The 19,896-nt window shown below is 38.3% G+C and overlaps 3 protein-coding genes across 4 annotated transcripts in view; 1 reads left to right on the forward strand and 2 right to left on the reverse strand.

Annotated features, from left to right (window-relative positions):
• Nucleotides 1-224: 224 nt before the first annotated feature.
• On the reverse strand, nucleotides 225-4,663 carry vti1b (vesicle transport through interaction with t-SNAREs 1B). The gene is made up of 6 exons (XM_084741831.1): nucleotides 4,415-4,663; nucleotides 4,233-4,291; nucleotides 2,752-2,946; nucleotides 2,144-2,317; nucleotides 1,779-1,840; nucleotides 225-1,147 (listed from the first exon to the last, which is right to left on the reverse strand). Exons 1-6 carry the CDS (start codon nucleotides 4,509-4,511, stop codon nucleotides 1,051-1,053), a joined length of 684 nt encoding a protein of 227 aa, XP_084597957.1. The 5' UTR covers nucleotides 4,512-4,663; the 3' UTR covers nucleotides 225-1,050.
• Nucleotides 4,664-6,527: 1,864 nt separating this feature from the next.
• rdh12 (retinol dehydrogenase 12) lies at nucleotides 6,528-15,023 on the forward strand. 2 transcript variants are annotated; one of them, XM_084741829.1, is made up of 7 exons: nucleotides 6,528-6,685; nucleotides 7,272-7,390; nucleotides 8,772-8,927; nucleotides 9,032-9,136; nucleotides 9,463-9,672; nucleotides 10,984-11,173; nucleotides 13,988-15,023. In XM_084741829.1, the coding sequence occupies exons 1-7, from the start codon at nucleotides 6,612-6,614 to the stop codon at nucleotides 14,088-14,090; spliced, it is 957 nt and encodes a 318-aa protein (XP_084597955.1). In that variant the 5' UTR covers nucleotides 6,528-6,611; the 3' UTR covers nucleotides 14,091-15,023. The 2 variants fall into 2 exon arrangements, with proteins under 2 accessions (XP_084597955.1, XP_084597956.1); XM_084741830.1 differs by lacking the exon at nucleotides 6,528-6,685 and having other exon boundaries at nucleotides 8,742-8,927.
• Nucleotides 15,024-16,942: 1,919 nt separating this feature from the next.
• The window catches only part of zfyve26 (zinc finger, FYVE domain containing 26), a 35,094-nt gene continuing 32,140 nt past the window's right edge, over nucleotides 16,943-19,896 (reverse strand). Inside the window, exons 41-43 of the mRNA XM_084741940.1 lie at nucleotides 19,596-19,778; nucleotides 19,431-19,481; nucleotides 16,943-18,284 (exon numbers count right to left, since the gene is read on the reverse strand). Coding sequence (XP_084598066.1) covers nucleotides 18,072-18,284; nucleotides 19,431-19,481; nucleotides 19,596-19,778 — 447 coding nt within the window. The 3' untranslated portion in view covers nucleotides 16,943-18,071. The remainder of the gene's footprint in view (nucleotides 18,285-19,430; nucleotides 19,482-19,595; nucleotides 19,779-19,896) is intronic.

Below are 19,896 nucleotides of genomic sequence, written 5' to 3' on the forward strand. Positions count from 1 at the left end.
ATGATATCTAAGCGGAAAGCATTGGCAAACATTGTGGCAGATGCTGCACTTCAAAAACACAGAGCTAAAAACAACCTTATCACCTATTATTTGAGAATTAATTCCGTAGTAACAGATGCTGTTTGCACAGCACTAACCTGGCCTGCAGACATCAGCTCACCAGCGGATCTTTTTTTTTTAAACTCTGGGCTGCCGTCCTAGAAAATATCAGATACGAGCCAAACTTGGTTAAAGATTATCTTTAATGATGTGCAGACTGTCAAATAAAGAAGATTGAAGCCTGTTTCAAAGTGATTATTGTATTATACAGTGATTAGACAACATTATTAACTGTTAAGAACATTGCATGTGTAAGAGTGTCCCCTTAATTTTTAACATTCACACCCCTCACTGACAAATTTGGCCTCAGGTTTCAGTACTCTAGTAAAACAACCATTGGGATACTGGGCATGACGACACAACAGAAAACTGGTGTCATTTCATCCGATACTGTTGTTTAGTATTAGAAAATAAATCACAGAATACAACTGTTTTGAAAAATAACAATAAAATATCCCAATCTGAGAATTTATGAACCTCCCAGAACGGCTGTGCCAACATCTACCACTAATACTTCTGTTACCGGAGAATCTGCACATGTGGGAGTAGGCAGATCATACTCGTGCTCGTTTAAATTCTTAAAGAAAATCATCTCTGGGGTCTGTAGCAGCCAGCACACAAGTCCAGAAAATCATCCCGCAGGGCGTCATTGGCATTAACAGTCTGATAATACAGTGCAAATCTCAGTTCACAGTCCATCCATGGAGCTTTAGTAGATTTCGTCCATTAAAAGGTTCCCTCGTCAAATGAACGTCATTGGACAGAATCCCCTCTCGGTCAAGGTTCGCTTTAAGACTGAGTCATCTCATTGTGCTTATTTGCACTTGCAGAAACAGTTGGCTGATACAGCAGAAGAACATTATTGCTACCGGACAGTCAGTGGAGACAGATGTAGAGAGTCTGAGCTCGCCCTGGATCCAGAGCGGGGACTGTTCTCAGAGGGTGTCAGTTTCATTTTTTTCGGAAGAACTTCAGATAAACCACAGCACCTAGAATGGCCAGCTCCATTATAATGATGACACCTAATAGCAGCTTGTTCGTCACAACCCTACAAGACAATGACAAAAGAATAAAGTTTACAATGAGGAGAGGTTCTGGTCTTTTTTTTTCCCCACAAGCATTCACAGACGACGCCGATCATGTTAAAAGAAATGAAGTAATATACAGCAGGTCTGCCGGAAGAAAACTGTTACCACTTTGTTGAAATTACAAATTAGCTAAATAAATTACTTTTAAAACATTCAATGAAGTGACATTTGCAGGTTGCAGCTTCTCAGATGTCAGGATTTGATGCTTATTATAGTGTTATTCAAAAGACTTCCTTTTTTCTGACAAAACAAGACATTTAAAGACATCACTTTGAACTGTGAGAAACTGGGATGGACATTTTTCACTGTTTTCTGACATTTTATGGACCAAACGATTAATCTAGAGAATAATCAGCAGATTAATCAATAATGAAAACAATCGTTAGTTGCACTCCTAATTGAATATCTTTGGGTTTTATGGTTTAAGAAACAAGATATTTGAAGACGTCACCTGGGGCTGCAGGAAATTAGCTCAGACATTTTTCACTACATTCTGACAAAACTCAAGAAACTCACATTTACCATTTAATTTTGCTCATCAATAAAAGTAAGATGAATTAAATGTATAACCTCTTCAGGGGCAGCACTTACCGCCGTGCCATGGCACGAAGAATTTTTCTGCTTCGACTGAGGTTTTCTCCAGTATTCACCAGCTACAAAATAAACAAAAGACAGAACAGATTTAACTAAACCGTGAGCTGACAACAGCAGAGTGTTTTTATTTCTTCCAATACCGATGTAATAAAAAGAATCCAACTAATATAAATTATATTGACCCAAACCTAAGCCGTACCATATTTTTCCACGTACATTAGCTGGTAGAATTTTTCCTGATATATAAGGAACTGAATCAAGTGACTAAATATCTACCATACAGCATCTGACCTACAGATTAAATCTCATGCTGCATCACTATCTCCTCCCGTACAGTAACATAATACGAGTTCAGTGCTAACTCTGTTTCTGGTGCGGTCCAGCTGTTCCCTCTGCTCTCCCAGCTCCTCGATGATATCTGTGCCGATCTGCTCTGTCTCGTTGGCGATCCGCTGACTTCTTTCAATACTCTGGCTGGCGTTGTTCAGAGACTCTGTGCCCTGCAGCAGCAAGGCTCTCTGGGACTGCAGGTGTGTCTGCACAGGTGGACAAAAATGACAGAGCCAACCAGGGTAAATGACACAAATTGTGACAGAAGAAGAAGAAAAAACATTGGTAAGAGAAACAAACACTCTCAGACACAACCTTAGATATCAATCTGTTTTGTCAAATACATTCCAGGGGTTATTTCACAGTGACATTTCTTCCTTTCGTGCCAGCACTACTAAACATTTCCTGCTTTTAAATGTCATACAATGTCCTAGTCTATTAATCAATCGAAAGGAAATTAGTTGCAAGCTATTTTGATAATCAGTTAATAGCTTCAGTCGTTTTCAATCAAAAATGTCAAGCAGGTTCCAGTTTTTTCAAATGTGAGGATTTGCTGCTTTTTTTGTCATTTCTGATTCCAAATGAAGAGCCTTTGGAATTTGGATTGTTGGCATATCAAAGTTCACAGCTTCACACTCACACTTTGTTGGTTTTGTGATGCATAGATGCCGTGATGAATTCCTTCCCCTGGCTGGGAAGAACCAAAGCCGGGAGCAGAGTTTTTCATGTCCCTCTTCAGCTTGCCCAGATCCCGGCGGTACAGACGCAGCTTTGTAGTCATAGCATTTCGGTGGGAGACTGGGGCAGCACGCAGCTCGTCTTCCATCCCTTGTAACTGTACACATAAGAAAACTGCAATGTGTAATTTCAGAGAGAGAGGCAAGTTCTTTCTATGTAAAGTGCATGGACAGCACACTGACAGAAATGGAATAGGTAATATTATAGTGATAACTTAACAAACTAAACTGCAACAGTTAAATCATATTTACGGTATTTTTAAAGAGATGAATGGCAAGAAAGACAAAAAGCAGAAGTCATCAAAACCTCATCTTCCCCATACCAGCTTCTCTCTAGTTTCAATACCAGCAGTGGGATGAACATTTACTCAAATACTGCACGAAGACAATTTTTAGGGCAGCAGAACGATTCTGAAAGAAAAATATCTTCCAGAATTGAAATTCTGGAGGGAATGATAATTTTTATATAATTATTCTCATGTATATTGAAAAGCATCAGAGTAAATTGTGATGTGACTTTTTTGGCGATCTGTGCCAATAAAGAGGTTTTCTTATGTCTGTAATATATGTGTAGGCCAGGACAACTCTGCAGCATGACAATATTTAACTAAAAATGGTATTTAGAACTGATTTTGCCTTTAATAAATATTGCACCTCCTGCAAACTGCAGTAGACCATATTGACATTTTGATTAACTGTTCAGACCCTAATTATACCTAGAATTTATGCTATACTTCAACTCCACCACATTTAAGAGAAAGTATAATATTAATATTTTGTATTTTTCTACAATATTGTATGACCATTGTGTTTATCTACGATATTAAAAACGATATTTAACGTTTAAAATATATTTTAGCTTGTGAAAGGATGCATTGTTATATTGTAACTACCAAAATCATAAATTAATGCAGTGCTTATTTTCTTTAATTTGATTTTAACAACCACTTCCACCTACACAATTTTTATAATCTTTTTTTTTTTACTTTAGCTTCTGAAATTGTTACAGAGAGGTGCATTAATTAAACTGAAAAAACACCTCTTTCAAACAGTTTTAAAAACACCAAGAAGGCAGGATTTGTTGTTGTCACTTGTGTATTTGACTGCATTAATTTGTACCTAAAAAAAAAAACTGGCAACTCAGTGTTTAAGACAATAAAAGCGAAGTGGTATTTCTTTCCTCACTGTTAATAAACAATGATGTTTAACTTTAACTATCTCAAACAGCATATATGACACAAATAAAGTGAATATAGTGAAGGTCAAACATTCAACTCGAGGGACAGAAAGACACACATATTTTGAGAGGAGGGGAACATAAAGTTAGTAGTTAGCTTGCAGGTATCACTTCCACAACACATAAACAAACAGGAGAGCAGCTCACCACTTCCTCAGCCTCCCCCTGCCTCTCATCAAAAGTCCTCACCAGCCTCTTTCTCTCCTCTGTGAACACAAGTTCCCGTTTTACAACACAGAAAAAAACATCTCCCGAAGCTTTTATTACTCTGATCACACAGTTAGTCAATGTTAACATTAGCTGATAAGACAACAATATGAAGTGTTTACCTCCGTGGCATCTCAGGGCTCTCTCTGGCATTAGCTTCAGCTCATCGTACAGCGATCTGTAGATTTCGTGTAACTTCTCGAATTCCTCCGACGACATTTTGGTCACCTTTTCTCGCCAAACTACTTTGTCCTATATAAAACACTAATTACAGTCACACAACTTGAGTTAATCTCGTAGTTTTGCTTTGATGATAATCAGATCCCCGGGACTTTTCCGCATGATGGTCCTCGTGATGCAGTCAGTGCCTAAAACTCCGGACCAAAAATCAAACATAATAACGCTTTGTTTAATTTTTTTTCACTTCAAAAATAACAAATACCACATATTACATGTTCTATAGAAAAATAATTACGGGAATGATGCCAAATCTTGGTGAAAACAACTGAAAAAGCACCCACATAGCAATTTTATTCAGGCGCTGCGCAGACAACTTTCAGGGCGCCTTCTGGGAAACGAAGTTTGAAAGACTATACCGGTAAACTGACAGGGTATTTGTACATTTATCTTGGATAAAATTATATACAACCTTTAGATTCCACTGGAAAATGCATTATTTGTTTATAACACTATAAAAAGTATTTCATAATCAATCACTTTTTTTTTTTTGCAAAGTTAACGTCCATAAATGTAAATTTGCTGAAGTAAAACCTTACTTACATGTTTTCCTGAAAGAAATGGAGCTCTATAATAAGACAAAAACTTCAGCAGACTGGGTGCTCCCAGTTGAATGTTTTGGCTTGCGTTACTTTATGTTTATTTTTGTTGACGCCTTGTATGTTTTCTTTCTTTCTTCTATTTATCCTTATATTCGCCTGTTTATGTATTTACTTATGTATTTGTTGACTTATTTATTTGTATCATTGTATTGTTAAAAGAATTAAAATATAATATTAAATTTAATTTTATTTATCTTTCCCCTTTTCTCTGATTTCAGCTTCTCAAATGTAAACATTTTCTCGATTTCTTGAATTTATTTTGTCTCGTCTGTGAAGTAGGCTAAAATGCTCTATGTTTTGCTGATGAGAGGAAATAAAAACAATAAGACGGCCTGTTAACTCTGTTGAAATGCATTTATTTCTCATTTAGAGTATTTAACATGTGTAAATGGTTTTAATAACACATCAAGATAATATGAGGTGATTCTGAAATGGTAGTAAAAATGATCAGGAGCCTTCATTTATGCACAATTTATCTCTTGCAAGATTTATTGGTGAGGCCTGTTGTGAATTGGGTTGCAGTGGTTTGTCATTAGAAAAAAGTGGGTCCCCAGAGGAAAAAAAAATGGGACATTAGACTGTCCAAAATTGAGGTGTCAAATAGGGTGGCAAGTCATCTGTTATTGGTGGCAGGTGACACCCCATGTCACTCCTCTAGATCTGCCCCTGAATCGGTGTAATCTTAATGTAAAATATAAACTGCCTAATTACCTGACATCCGTCATCACATGGCGTCCTAATCTCTACCAGACAAGATCTCAGGATTGGTTAGTCCTTAAGGTGCCACAAGTCAAAACTGAACAAGGAAAAACTGCTTTTAGCTATTGTGTGCCAAAATCCTGGAATAAACTTCAGGAGACCTCCTTGGGCACATTCAAAGATAAGTTACATGAGTTTGACACTGAGGGCTGTGAATGTTTTATACAGGTTTTAACATGTCTTTTAACTGGAATTATTAACTGATGCTATATGCTGCTATTGATGGTGGGTGTTTTTGTATTGCTGTTTTATTGTTTTGTTTTGTTTTTTAGCAGGTTTTTTTTTTTATTGTTCTGCGATTTTGTATGAATTACTTTATTTCAAACATAATAAATAAAAACAGATATAAAAACAAACAAACAAAAGTAACGTAATATAATCTAATAATATAGTCATATAAGTAATATAATAATAATAATAATAATAATAATAATAATAATAATAATAATCATAATCATAATCATAATAATAAGGATGTCGGGCGACTCCATAGATATACAATTATAGCCAGAAATGTATGCATTCTATATCTATGAGCAACTGTCAGTCTTTCTGCAGCCACACAGTAAAAACTACAATCCCATGATTCCGTGCGCGGTGTATCTTTCACCCCCACTACGCTCTGCACCCCTTTCTGCTTTGACATCAGCTGTTCAGCCTACAGAGCAGAACAGTAGCATCCTGCTGAAGACAGTGGAGAGGAGCGCAGATCCGAGGTGTGATGTTGTTTTTATTAATAGTCGCTGGACTCGGAGTCGTCACGTTACTGGTCATTTTATTTGCTCCACATATACGGTGAGTGGCGTTTTAAAAATACACTCATTCATTCTCGTATGATTGCAGCGTTTAACACATCACGGGTAGGTTGTTACTTGGTTGACAGGACGTTACATTGCACTGATGCGGTAACTAACGGTCAGGTTCATTTAAGAAGACGTCGTGCTCATATTTGACCCAGCTGATCGACATTTTGGAGGCTTTATTTTCCACCTCGATTTTATTTCACTCGACGCTGGCTGATTTTCTGAGCAGAAAAAATCAATGAGACAGGATGATGGAGCTGTGGGAGTTTTAGCACAGAGATGAACCGGGAGTCCTCCATCAGAGCCGCTCGGGCCTATCAGGAGGCTGCGCGTGGGAGGAGTCACATCTGAACGCATTACTACAGCGGAGCTATTGGTTAATGTGGCTGCTCTGCTCGGTGGCGTGGGTCGCACCACTCAGGACTGTTCATTATCCAAGTTTCTCTATGAATAATTAAGCCACACTGTCCATGTGTCCAACCCCTAATGAGGACATGTACTCACTTGCAGAAGAGGCTGCTTCTCACTCACATGGCTCTGTCTGTCTGTCTCTCACGTTAATCATTGTGTGTCAACAGGACATATGCAGCAGGAGGAGTGTGTCAGTCCACAGCCAGGTTGGAGGGGAAGACAGTCCTCATCACTGGAGCCAACACAGGGATTGGCAAGGAGACTGCCCTGGACCTGGCAATAAGAGGTGACTCTTTTTTTGGTTTTAAAGTCAAATACACCCACAATCTACCCCCTGACAACGAGAGAAGACAGTCACCTCCTCTTTAGGGCTGTGTTAGTAAAACTAAAATCAGTAATATACAATATAATATAATATATATCATTATATGAGATAAGACATCACACAGTATCAATATATATTAATAAAATATATCAATATATACTATGATGTGGGCAGCGGACTTAAAATCTGTACTCAAGTACTAGTACTGTTACATTGCTAAAATATTACTCAGTTACAAGTAAAAGTACTGGTGTTAGAAAAATACTTAAGTAAAAGTACAAAGTAATCATCACAAAAACTACTGAGAGTATTAGTTACTTCCACCTCTCCGAACTAGGGCTGCAAAATTTGTGCGTTTTCTTGAATCAATAGCTATAAACGTTAACAATTGATCAATCATTAATAATTTATAAGATACAGGACACGTTTATTTCCTTATTTTCAATTGTCTTTTTCTTTTTTTCTCATTTTAAGTCTAATTTAAGTTTAATTGTGTTTATTCAACAAATGGCTCCGTCAGACAACATAATTAAAATGAGATGTGAATTGCTGCCATGACTGTTGATTAAAAATCCATGAATACATTTTTAATTGGTTAAATTCTTAACAGCAATTGATCGATTACTGATTAATCATTAACATCCTTACTCCCAGCATGTTTTGCTGAAGCATTTTATTTTGTTTTTAGTTTGTATGTCAGTGTTTTCATTGGCCTGTTGGTATGTAAGATATGTAATGGAGGCAGGATATTTTACAGTTTAACAACAAACCTTATTGTCTAAAATTATATCAGGGCACTGAAACGTTAAACTTCCACCAATATTTTTAAATAGAGCAAAATATATGTATATATTTAACCTGATTTAATATAAAGCTAACAAACTTGCACATATTATAAAGCTAACAAATAAAAACAATCTGCATTATTTTATTTTACACTGGAAGTTTAAAGCATATTTTAAACATCTTCAGTGTGTTTCAGTTATACATCCTTTATGTAGGTTTGGTCAGTGTGCCACTCTCAGTTAAGACCAATGCATAAATTAAATATTATCCTAAATGTCAACCAATACGACAGCGTTTTAGGACTGATTTAAAATTTAAAAAAGTAAGCTAGGGTGAGAGGGGTATTTTTTCAAGAATAAAAATCTGAATTTCAGAGTTAAAGTCAGATTAAAGAGATTAATTTACAAGAAAACAAATCACAAATCTACTTGAATATTGATTTAATGATCTTTGGTTGACTGTACCTTCTTATAACAACAATCCTTTGCTAATAAATGAATTAACGTAGTTTCTGTTATGTTCATAGTTTAGCTGCTGCTTATGTTTCCCGTGACAGGGGCTCGGGTGATCATGGCATGTCGAGATGTGGACAAAGGAGAGGAGGCCGCGGCCAGTATACGAGCTGCGTATCCTAACGCACAAGTGGAGGTTCGAGAGCTCGACTTAGCGGACACCTGCTCGATACGAGCCTTCGCACAGAAATTCCTGAGAGGTGAGCACGGGGTATTTGTCTGACACCTACAGAACCCCGATTGTATTGTTATTTACCAGGTATCACAGCTGACATGTTTGTGACTATGATGCTCTCTTCTTCAGAGGTAAACCAGCTTCATATTCTCATCAACAACGCCGGGGTGATGATGTGTCCCTATACAAAAACAATCGACGGCTTCGAGATGCATATTGGAGTCAATCACTTGGGTAAGACAGAGCTGAAAAAAGATTGGAAAATTCTGTGCACTATAATCAGCCTACTAAGCTAAAATGACTGGAGTTAAGGCTAATAATTCCTAATATTTTATTTACTCTGCTGTAGATGAGATCAGAACATAAGTCTGGAGGTTTTAGATACATTGCATAAGCGTACTTTGGGGTTTCATTTTGACTTAACCCACTTTTGGATCCTGATATAGTATTTTAAAAATAGCTGTTCTACAGTTTTTATAGTGGCAGGGTTGTGTTTTGTTTTTACAGTCAGGTTAACAGAAACACTGACTGTACGTCTGCGTGTTTCTTACTTCTGGCAGGGCACTTCCTGTTGACGTCCCTCCTGATCGGGCAGCTGAAGCGCAGCGCGCCGGCCCGGATCGTGGTGGTCTCGTCTCTGGCACACAACTTCGGCTGGATCCGTTTCCACGACCTTCACAGCCAGGGGAGCTACAACAGCGGATTAGCGTACTGCCAGAGCAAACTGGCAAACGTGCTGTTTGCCAGAGAGCTGGCACGCAGACTCAAAGGTACAGAAAAACACGAAAACAAGGGAGAATGGACGGATGAGCAGCTCTGAATAGTAACAGAAAGAGGATTACGGATGCTTTGTGTCTAGAATGGACCAACAACAATTTTAAACCAGCCTTTATTTTGGTAGTGTTGGTGTTTCAAGACAATGCCATGCACACTGTAAAATGACCGAAGTAAACAAAAAGGCTCTTCTCATATTACTATTTACTCTGTATTAACAAAAAACAGAGATCGGTCATCATCTACATCTAAGGAAGTATGTTAAATTCCAAAGAATAATGAGTATTTTTCCAAAAATTTCAGGTAATGAAATTGGAATAAAAATTCTCTTGAAGAAAATATCTGAAAGGGATAGTTTGGATTTCTTTTTAAGTGGGGTTGCATGACATATTTATCCATAGTCAGTGTTTTACCTGCAGTAGATGGAGGTTGGCACGCTCCCCGTTTGGAGAAGCAGCAGAGGTAACGGTGTAGGAAGCTAAGCAATGCACTGCTGTGGACGGGGTCAGCAGCAAAATGTATTTTAGCCACCTGGAAAAAAATTAATATTAGTCATATGCTACATTTAGAACATTTTCAGTGCTTTAGCCTGCTGTCAGACAGCCTTTTCAGATGGGAAACTGCTGTTATATAAGCCATATATCACTCTCTCCAAACCAACCAAACTCCATTGACAAACCCAGGAATTTAACCTTGCAGAACACAAAAATTGCTGGTGAACAGCTGCTTCTATTGGTCAGTTTGTTTGTGTCATAATGTGACTTTGGTGAATCCGAACTGACTTTTAAAACACCGAAGTCACGTAATAATACAAATAGAGTAAACGATCGAGGCAGCAGGAGACTGGATTCAGCAAAGTAAAATTACTGTTTTTGTCAAAGGAGTCTGGTGGCTTTGGAGATAGAGATTTCTGGCTTACATAACAGCAGTTCCCTGTCAGAAAATGCTGTCTGACAGCAAGATAAAACACTGAAAATATCCTAAATATAGCATACACTTATACTGATATAGATTTTTTTGGTGGGTAAAATATGTTTTGCTGCTGAAACTGTCCACCGCAGTACATTGCTTCACTTACTACACCGGTTCTCCTGCTGCTTCTCCAGTCAACTGCTGTCTACTGTAGGTAATACGCCGACTATGGATAAGCATCTCATACAACCCCACTTCAAAAAATCCAAACTATTCCTTTAAACTTTAGCTAAAGTTCAGGCAATTTATAATAAGCAACAAAAATCAGCCTGTTGGTGCAGAAAGACAGAGGAAAAAATGTTGCCCTCAGTGAAGTATACCTGTTGTCCTCACAGGTACTAATGTGACGGTGAACTCAGTCCACCCAGGGACGGTGAACTCGGACCTGACCAGACACTCGACTCTCATGACGATACTTTTCACCGTCTTCTCCATGTTCCTAAAAACGCCACGGGAAGGAGCACAGACCAGCATCTACTGCGCTGTGGCAGAGGAGCTGCACTCAATCTCTGGGAAACACTTCAGGTAGGCGACAACAAGCTGGAAAATTTGTTCGCCTGCTTGCGTCACTTCAAAGACCCGGGCGTCTGAAACTGGCTCTGGCTGCAAATTCCCCCATTTGTTATTCCCAGGTTGAATTATTCACATTTTAACGGCTGAAGGGAAATGCGCCAGGAGGTATCAAATTATGCAACAAACTTGTTCCTGAAGAAGCAGTTTGGTAACCTGATGTCAACTTCTTTATTAAAAAATAATGATTAATTCCCCAGTTTCTTGTGAAAAACTACTCAACCCACAAGTTTTAGTGTTACCAAGGGAAAGCTGCTGGCTTCAAAACTTTGCAACAAGACAAAGGACGCACCATTTGTCTACATCAGTGACTCCCAACAGGGTTTTACCATTAGACAGTTTGTAATTTTTAATAATTATTTTACTGTGTGCTATTACTCTTGGGCACAAAAGAAATAAATAGTTTAATTCTCCTTTAAGGCAGAATCTTAATCTACAACATATTCCTCAGCTCTTTATTGTCTACCCACACACAGTCTCGCTATTATTACTCTTGAAAACGAGAGAAGGGAGAGGACTGTCAGTCCCTCTGCTGAGATGAGTCAGAGCGATATACTGACAGACGGTAAGATGTGGGCGGCAATTCAGAGGTCTTGAGCCGAGCTGTGGAGGAGTTCTTTCCCTTTTATATTGCTTGTAATCTCAACAGCTATTCCCCTGCAGTTGATTAATTTAGTTTTCTTAAACTTTCCATCCTCTCGTATAAATGAAAGGAGTCAACCGTTTTTTTCTCTCCTCGTTTCATCAGGGTCGACAAACTTCTTCTTGCACTCCTAATCACTGCTTGCTTGTTATAATGTCTAACTAGAGGGAGAATAAGAATCAATTACACCTACATACTGGAAAACGCCAATTAATGAGGCTAATTATCTGACATTTTGAGATAATTAGCATCAGATGACGCCTGCGCTCATATGGCCAACTAAGAAAAAAAATGTATGCGGACACATTTGCAGGCGGCCTTGTCAGCGGCTGCTGTGGAATGACGTTAGCACTCCACCTTGTGAGTTTATGTGGGAGAGAGGTGAAGAAGTTAGTTTTGAGCTCTGTACTACAACTCTCCTACAACCCTCCCTAAAGGTTTGCCATAATGTCCTCAGCCACCACTGTCTTTTCTAAATGTTAACATATTTCTCCTGTCATCCTAAATGATGGCAGATCTTATCTAAAACTGTTGCTGCCTAGCATTAAATATTTATTATGTAAAAAAGTACAGAACAATGCAGTTGAATAATTGCAGTTGCCTCTGACATACTGTACACCAGTCTCCTTTAAATACCAGTCATGTTCTAAAATCTACAGCATAACCCTGTGCATATTTCTACTTCTTTAATTAATAAAATTAAATCTAAAACAACTATTACTAACTAAGGATAACCATGTGGATTAGATTATAATTTCTCTGTTTTGATATCAGTGGTATATATCAGCCATCGGCCACCCTGCTCTCGAAATATCAGCATCAGTCATTAAAAAAAAAAAAAAAAACATACTGGTCAACCACTGAGTGTCTACAGCCAAGCTGGTGGCTCTGTCAGGCTGAACTATATGCTAATGCTAGCATAGCAACATGCTCACAACGACAATGCAAACATGCTAATATTTAAGTAAAATGTTAAACTAAGATTGTAAACATGGTTAACAGTTTAGCATGCAAAGTGCAACTAAGGCTGGATGAAACTGGCATTAGATTTGGAGGCATCTGGTCACAGACCAAACAAATGGACGAATTTAAAAACTGACCTGTTTGTGCTTCATGTAAAAGTCAGGGAATCACAAAAGTTATGACAATTTGTCCTTACAGAGACACGAATGTTTTACACTAAATTAGACTTTCCAATCTCAACTACACATCACGGTCATTAGGAGTCGTCCCCTGGGCACCATGTTTATTTATTTTATTTCAGATCTGTGGCGATCCCTCCAACAGTTAATTAAATATTTCACATTCCTGGACCTAAATGGTGGACCAGCTGACAGGCCGACACTGACATCACCAGTTACATGCAGCTAACATGACTGAAAAATAAATAAATAAATTAACTTCTCATGGCTGGTTGGTTCAGTTCAAAGTTTTTAACTGTTCATATCTGTTTTTCTAAAATGACTTGAGGAAATTACCCTCTTAGAACCACTGGAAAGAAGGGCGGCCATGTTTCAGCTCTACTCCTTTAACTCTCATCAGAGTAGCATTCATTGAAAGTCACCACAGATTAAAGTGATATTTCATTATATGTAATTTACTGGAAATTTAAAGGGCAAAAAAGGCAGATAAGAGGCAAATTATCTTGATTTTGCTATCTTGTTGAGCACAGCACCTCACTGTCCTCATTTTAAGTACCCCTTTGTAAAATTAAACATGCATCTTCAAGAGCTCAAACACGTGAAAGCAGTTATTTGAGCTCTCGGCTCACATAGCTCAGTGAAGAATCGGCAGACTGCTCCTTCTCTCCCCTCTCATTTTCCCAGATTATCAATCTGGGTGATCTTTTTTATCTCTCGTAGACTTCAGCAGAGCTGGCACCAGGCAGAGCATTTGAACACTGGCATTAGGACGTAATGACCCCTTCCCTTCTTGTGTAGTTTCCTGAGTACCTGCATCTGCCTGAGTCTTTACTTTCAAAAGCGTCGACAGATAAAATAAATGACGATACTAAACATTATTATCGTGCACAAGGTCAAAGAGAAATGAGATCCCTGCTCGCAGACTGATGACTCACACCATCATTAGCCATTATGTAATAATCATTCCCCCTCCTCTCATTTCAGTGACTGCACCCCTGCCTTTGTAGCCCCGCAGGGCAGAAGTGAGGACACGGCGAGGAGACTGTGGGACGTGAGCTGTGAGCAGCTCGGTATCGAGTGGGACTGATTCAACTTTTAAACCCCATCTATCTCAGTTCTCAAAGGAGTCCTTATTCTTTCTGTTACCATTCATTTTTCATTCTGGTTTTGATGTTCCATACTTTGTTTCTTACCTAATAAGCAGTCAGGTAAAACTGTAAGAGGTACTATAATGTGAAGTTGCTTTTTTGTGTAATAATGCAGTAATTACATTATAATAAGTTGAGTGTTTTGGTGCTCTGCCTCAGCTCTTCAAAACCAAAACCACTCAACTGTATTATCATGTAAACACAAATACCTTTTTGACTCTATATTTTTGTGACACAATGTGAATACAGTGTAGGCAAAAAAGCAACTTGATGTGTTGTAATGCTGTAGGATACTGTGAAGGGTCAAACCAGGGTAAATGACCAGCATCTTTATGATCAAATATTTAGTGTTTTTTTCTTTCTTTCTTTCTTTTTTTTTTTTTTTTAATTTCTCCTGAATTTGCAGCTAAATTGCTCGACTTTGGTGCCAGCGTTTCTAAACAATTGCAGGGGTTCTTACAGTGTTTCCAGGTTGATTAAAAAAAATTAGTAAACTCTTGAAGATCAGTCTGAGCCATGATTACCGCTTGAGTTGCATAGATGTATTTTGTGATAATTGTAGTCGATGTAGATTATAAGAAGGTTTTTCTATTTTAACCGAATCAGAGTTAGAATCACGTCATTGCAATATTTGCAGGATCATTTTTTTTCCATCTGCATTGCCAAAAACTGCACATTCCTGGAGGAACGACAGTTTTACATTTATAAGGATCTCCCTCCTCATGTTTCCCGCTCAGCATTCACATGCAAAAGTTGCCAAGAGTTTACATTCTGTGTTTTATACAAGTGAAACATGCCTTTTACTACACTTCAATTCATGTTAAGAGTTGAATGTTTACAATTGATGTAAATAAACTGGAATATTACTATAAGAGTGATTGTATCCTTTGAGATTACAGCCATCAGCAAACTAAGAGCTATAGTGCTGTTGAATCATTGGACAAAACAAATTAGAAATTTGATCACAGTGTTACAGAGGAAGGAAAAGTTTGAGATTTTGGGAAATTCTCTTTTTTTCTGTGAGTCCCCAGGCGAATTGGGTAAAAATTTTAAGCAACACTGACCATGAATTTCCCCAGTGATTACTTATATTGAGACAATCATTTTTAATATAACAAGTTTTCTAAAAATTGAAATATGTAAACTCAGACTGATTAAACTAAAAATGTGTTAATTTGTTTAAATTTCCCTGACAGAAATTTGAACATGGATTCAAAAATATTGTTTTGCACATAAAGAATCTTTTTTTAATCACTCCATAAATCAGCAAATACCGTAAACAGCATTTAAAGCCTGTCTTTTCTTAAGTTAGTCTTATTATTACCACTGTCATGTCTGTATACATAAGAAGCTAATGCTAGCACCTGGCTAACTATCCTTAGCAAAAAGAAAAGAGGAAGCCTGGCTCTGTCCAAAGGGAGCCAAATCTGCACAGTTATCCAGTCTAAATGTTTCCTCAATCCCAGTCTTTATGCTAAGCTAAGTTAGCCGTCTGGTGGCAGCCGCCTCATATTAACATACAGAGGGGTAATCAGTTTTCTTCTCTAGCTAACTATCTCAGATGCAAGAAAACTTACTTCCCAAAATGTCAAACTTTTCCTTTCATTTCAAGAAACTGGGCAGCATTAAACTCCATATTCCACATTTTTGTATATTAACATTTTTTATTATTTCATTTTATTTTACAGAGGATGGAGAAATCAGTTACATTTCAAAAGCATTAGTCCCTGCATCATCAAAGCAGTTACTGTTTTACATATTTATACATTTGTTTGTTTTTACCAAAAGTTTATTTTTTAAACTCACTAAGTATAAAGTGCGGCAGTGATGAGACAACAGTCGAAGTTAAGGAGGATTAGAGTGCAAGAATGTCGTACGCGTGCATCTCAAAAGTCTTCTTTTCATCTCTTGCCGATCAACATTTATTATCTCAGGAAGGTTTGTCAGTCTGTGTCTTCAGACGAGTGCAGCAGAGGGAAGCAAGACAACACAGTATTTCCTCTATATGAAGATCTAGGATCCTTAAAAAGGCAGCTTTAGCAACGTAGGTGATTGACAAAAAACAGGGTTTCTGGTGAAAATATATTTGCCCGATTTTTGGCAGGGTGCAGGTTTGTTTGTGTGTGTGTGTGTGTGTGTGGGGGGGGGGGGGGGGGGGGGCAGAATTATACATCAAAAGAAAATCAAAAAGTCCCTTTTAAAAAAAAAAAAAAAAATGATTTGACAAATTATCTGTGTGAGTTAATCATTATAAATTTATATACTTCAGACAGATAAGGGTCAAGTCTGCCATGAGAACAAAGTGAAAAGCATGATTTAAAATCAGCGTCATTCTGCATAAATTATTAACAGAACAGGAGACAAGCTGACACATAAAAACTCACAACAAAATTAATGACTAGAGAAATGATTTAGTCTATGATGTGATCTATAAGCGGGTCCCTTTCTGTATCCAACCTAAAACTTTTATGTTTCTAGTAAATTTCTCAACATTTTAAATGCCCTCAACATCTTAAATGTCAGTGTTTCAGTAGATGGTGGTCGACATGCCCCCAGTTTGGAAAACAGGTTGGACAGGTGTACCAGCACAGAATATTCTGAACATTTTCACCACTTTACCTCGCTGTCAGACAGCCTTTTCTGATGGCAGTAATCTTACCTCCTACAACGCAGGGATTGCTGGTCTACTGCTGCATCAATCTTTTAGTTAGTTTGTGCTACTGTGTGACTTTGTTGAATCCAAACTGACACAATAACACAAACAAACGAACCCAATCGAGGCAGCGGCAGACCGGCAGCTCCTGTGCTCTGCAAGGTAAGATTGCTTGATTTCCTAAATGAAAGCTTGTTGAGCAACAGAGAGTGATATTTGGCTTATTTAACTGCAGTTTCCCATTGGAGAAGTCTATCTGATGGCAAGGTAGAGCAGTGAAAATATTCTACACTTAAACTGCTATTGATTTTTTTTAGGTGGCTTAAATACTTCCTGCTGCTGACTCTGTCCACAGCAGTACATTACTTAGTTTCCTTCAGCAGCACACCTGCCGTTTCTCCAAACTGGTGGCTTGTCAGCTGCCGTCTACTGTTAATAATATACACTGACCATGAATAAGCACCTCATATATCCCCACTTCAAATAATCCAAACTGTACCTTTAAATATTTTAAATTCTATTAATTTCCCTTACCAAAGGGGAATATACCCTGAAAGCTGGCCATAAAATGTGCTATATAATATAATATCAGGTAAAACAGTTAAACAGCTTCATCAGTTCCTTCAAGGACTGAACACATACCATTCTTGGTGAAGGACACCTCATAAAAACCTTCACACACAGAGACAATAAGGACATAAAAATTAAAAAAAAAAAAAAAAAACTTTTACAACACATTTGTCAGAGGCCTTCCAGTCAGTTGAAGATATTTTCCCTTTTGGATGAGGTAGGAGATTAATCTTAAGTCAGATACTGAGTAACAGGCTTAGATTGTGTAAGAATGACTATGTCTGTTTACACTGTAGTTAGGAATTTTGTTATGTAATAGTTATCACTCCAGTCAGTGGCGCCACTCCCTCTCAGTTACTGTACAGATGAAAGACAACAGCTAAATATTTCTGGTATGTATATAAAGCACAGTGGTGATTCATGAGTTTTACAGAGAGGAAGGCTGCACAAACACAAAGAGAGTGTATTTATCAGGGATTCTAGATGTTTCCACTCTTATAGAAAGTTATTTTACCTATAAATATCTGCAAAAGTGGAGCACACAACATGTAATATGTGCAATAACTGCTCGTCTTATCTAATCACAGATTCCTAGAACTGTGTCACATCACAAAACCTGGATAATCTTTATTTACGGCTCATCTGTTTTTAAGTGCTGTACGTGTACTCCCTTGTTAGGCCGGCTGTGCCTTTACCTTCACCTGGCATTGGGTCGGCCCTGGCGCTGCTGAGATGACTTGTTGTGGTGTTCGGACAGCCACTGGCGACAGATATTCTGCATCACTGAGTCCTGTGCTCCCTCGGCGGCCTGAAGGACGTCCTGGACCAGCGGGCCGGCGCGGCTTGGGTCCAGCTTCACCGCCTGCAGGTACGCCGGTCGCAGTTTGCTGCACAGCAAGTAGGCTTTGATCTGCAGACAAACAGACGGGCCATCAATCATTTTTGACTTTCAAGATTTCAAATTGCAGCAGGTGTTGATCACTGGTGGCCCCAAGCAGCTGGTTAAGAAGGGTGAGAAGTCATCTGTCAATGGTTATATAAAACAGAGCAGTTAAAAACTAGGATTACTGTCACGCAGTTGCATGGCTGCACCAACCAGTTGAGTCACAGTTTATATCCATGTCCAGACTCATACTGAAGTGAACCGTTGAAGGAATTTAATATGCAACTTGCCACTAAACTGACCTGTAACTATATTTGTCATAGCATATGAATTATTGAGCTATGTGCTTTGAGCACCGAAATTTAATCAGAAGTGAATGCATGATCCCAGCTTATGCCAGATAATTACAGTTTAATACATTTAAACAAAATCCAATCCCACAAGAAACCCTAACCCACTGCACAATTACAAGAGTACAAAATGACATATCAAAACATAAATTCAATGATAAGCATGATAACTTATTTATAAACACAAAGAACATAAATGAGGTAAGAAAAGGGGTACAAAAATATAATTTAAAAAAAGAAAGTGCGGTGGTGTTCGACAGTTATATCTATATATTTGAAATGTCTGAGGCGCCCATCTTTTCTACACGATTTTCTACCTGATTTTCTGCCAAATCATGTAGAAGTTTTGGACATAAGCTCTTGTAGTGTAATTTTCCTAGGCTCAGATGATGCATAAGATCTCAGAAGTTAGAAGGAAATCATACTTGCATTGGCTGACTCAGAGATCCCGCTGTACCGTGGCAAATATTGCTATGATGGCAAGAGGCTCTATGGATATTGTCAGAAAAGAATTTGAATATAGGCAGCCAAAAACTGAGTTACACATCTTTCTGGGGCTCTGTAAACATTGATTTTATAAGTGCAGAGGATTATTCTTCCAGGCAAGGAGCCAGATGACAGGAACAAGCTTCACAGGAAAAGTGATATGATTGGTAAGAGGGAAAAATATGAGGAAAGAGTAAGAAGAACAGCTGGCACTCAACCAAAGCAACCTGGGGCTTTCTGTATTTAGAAAAAAATGGCCTCTGGCAAGAAAAGAACTAATATTGACAGCCAGAATAATAAAGAAGAATAAAGTCCTATGCAGTCATTTTTATATTACCTTGCTTTCTGTGCTCTTGGTCTCCAGAATGAGACTTTCCAGCTCCTTGGCCTGAATCAGATGAAGGACAACAGGGACAGAAGATATAGAGCCAAGTTATTATCATGATGTGTTATAGAAGTGTACTGGATCATCTACTGTCTCAAAAAGATTTCTTTCACTCACATCAGACGGTCCTTTGTCTGCAACGGAGACACAGCTGAGGATGAGGGCATCACAGTCGTTTTTGGTGGCCGTGCCCGACTCGCCGACACATTTGAGCAGCTGCCGCACGGCTCCGTACTGCCTCTGCCGGACGAGCCTTTGGCCGGCTCGCACGTAGACCGCCTGAGCCTCCAGCTGAAAGTCCTGAGGCAGGAAGAGACGGAGAAAGAAAGTCACACACTCAAGTTTTTAAATGAGGAAGTCACTGACGAGTAAACGTGTTGTTTACGCTTGACTTTTCTTAGTACGTAACTTCATGTGA

The sequence above is a fragment of the Lutjanus erythropterus genome, chromosome 18 (genome assembly GCF_056507025.1).
Source record: "Lutjanus erythropterus isolate fLutEry1 chromosome 18, fLutEry1.hap2, whole genome shotgun sequence".
In the NCBI taxonomy this organism is placed as follows: domain Eukaryota; kingdom Metazoa; phylum Chordata; class Actinopteri; order Lutjaniformes; family Lutjanidae; genus Lutjanus; species Lutjanus erythropterus.

What these genes read in the sequence shown, in the direction of transcription:
- vti1b (XM_084741831.1), bottom strand. Translation starts at nt 4,511, where the DNA reads ATGTCGTCGGAGGAATTCGAGAAGTTACACGAAATCTACAGATCGCTG. An exon ending in TGGACCGCACCAGAAACAGA is followed by an intron (nt 1,841 to 2,143) that starts GTTAGCACTGAA and finishes TTTATTTTGTAG; the next exon opens with CTGGTGAATACTGGAGAAAA. An exon ending in CTTCGTGCCATGGCACGGCG is followed by an intron (nt 1,148 to 1,778) that starts GTAAGTGCTGCC and finishes ATTGTCTTGTAG; the next exon opens with GGTTGTGACGAACAAGCTGC.
- rdh12 (XM_084741829.1), top strand. Translation starts at nt 6,612, where the DNA reads ATGTTGTTTTTATTAATAGTCGCTGGACTCGGAGTCGTCACGTTACTG. An exon ending in TATTGGAGTCAATCACTTGG is followed by an intron (nt 9,137 to 9,462) that starts GTAAGACAGAGC and finishes TACTTCTGGCAG; the next exon opens with GGCACTTCCTGTTGACGTCC. An exon ending in ATCTCTGGGAAACACTTCAG is followed by an intron (nt 11,174 to 13,987) that starts GTAGGCGACAAC and finishes CTCTCATTTCAG; the next exon opens with TGACTGCACCCCTGCCTTTG.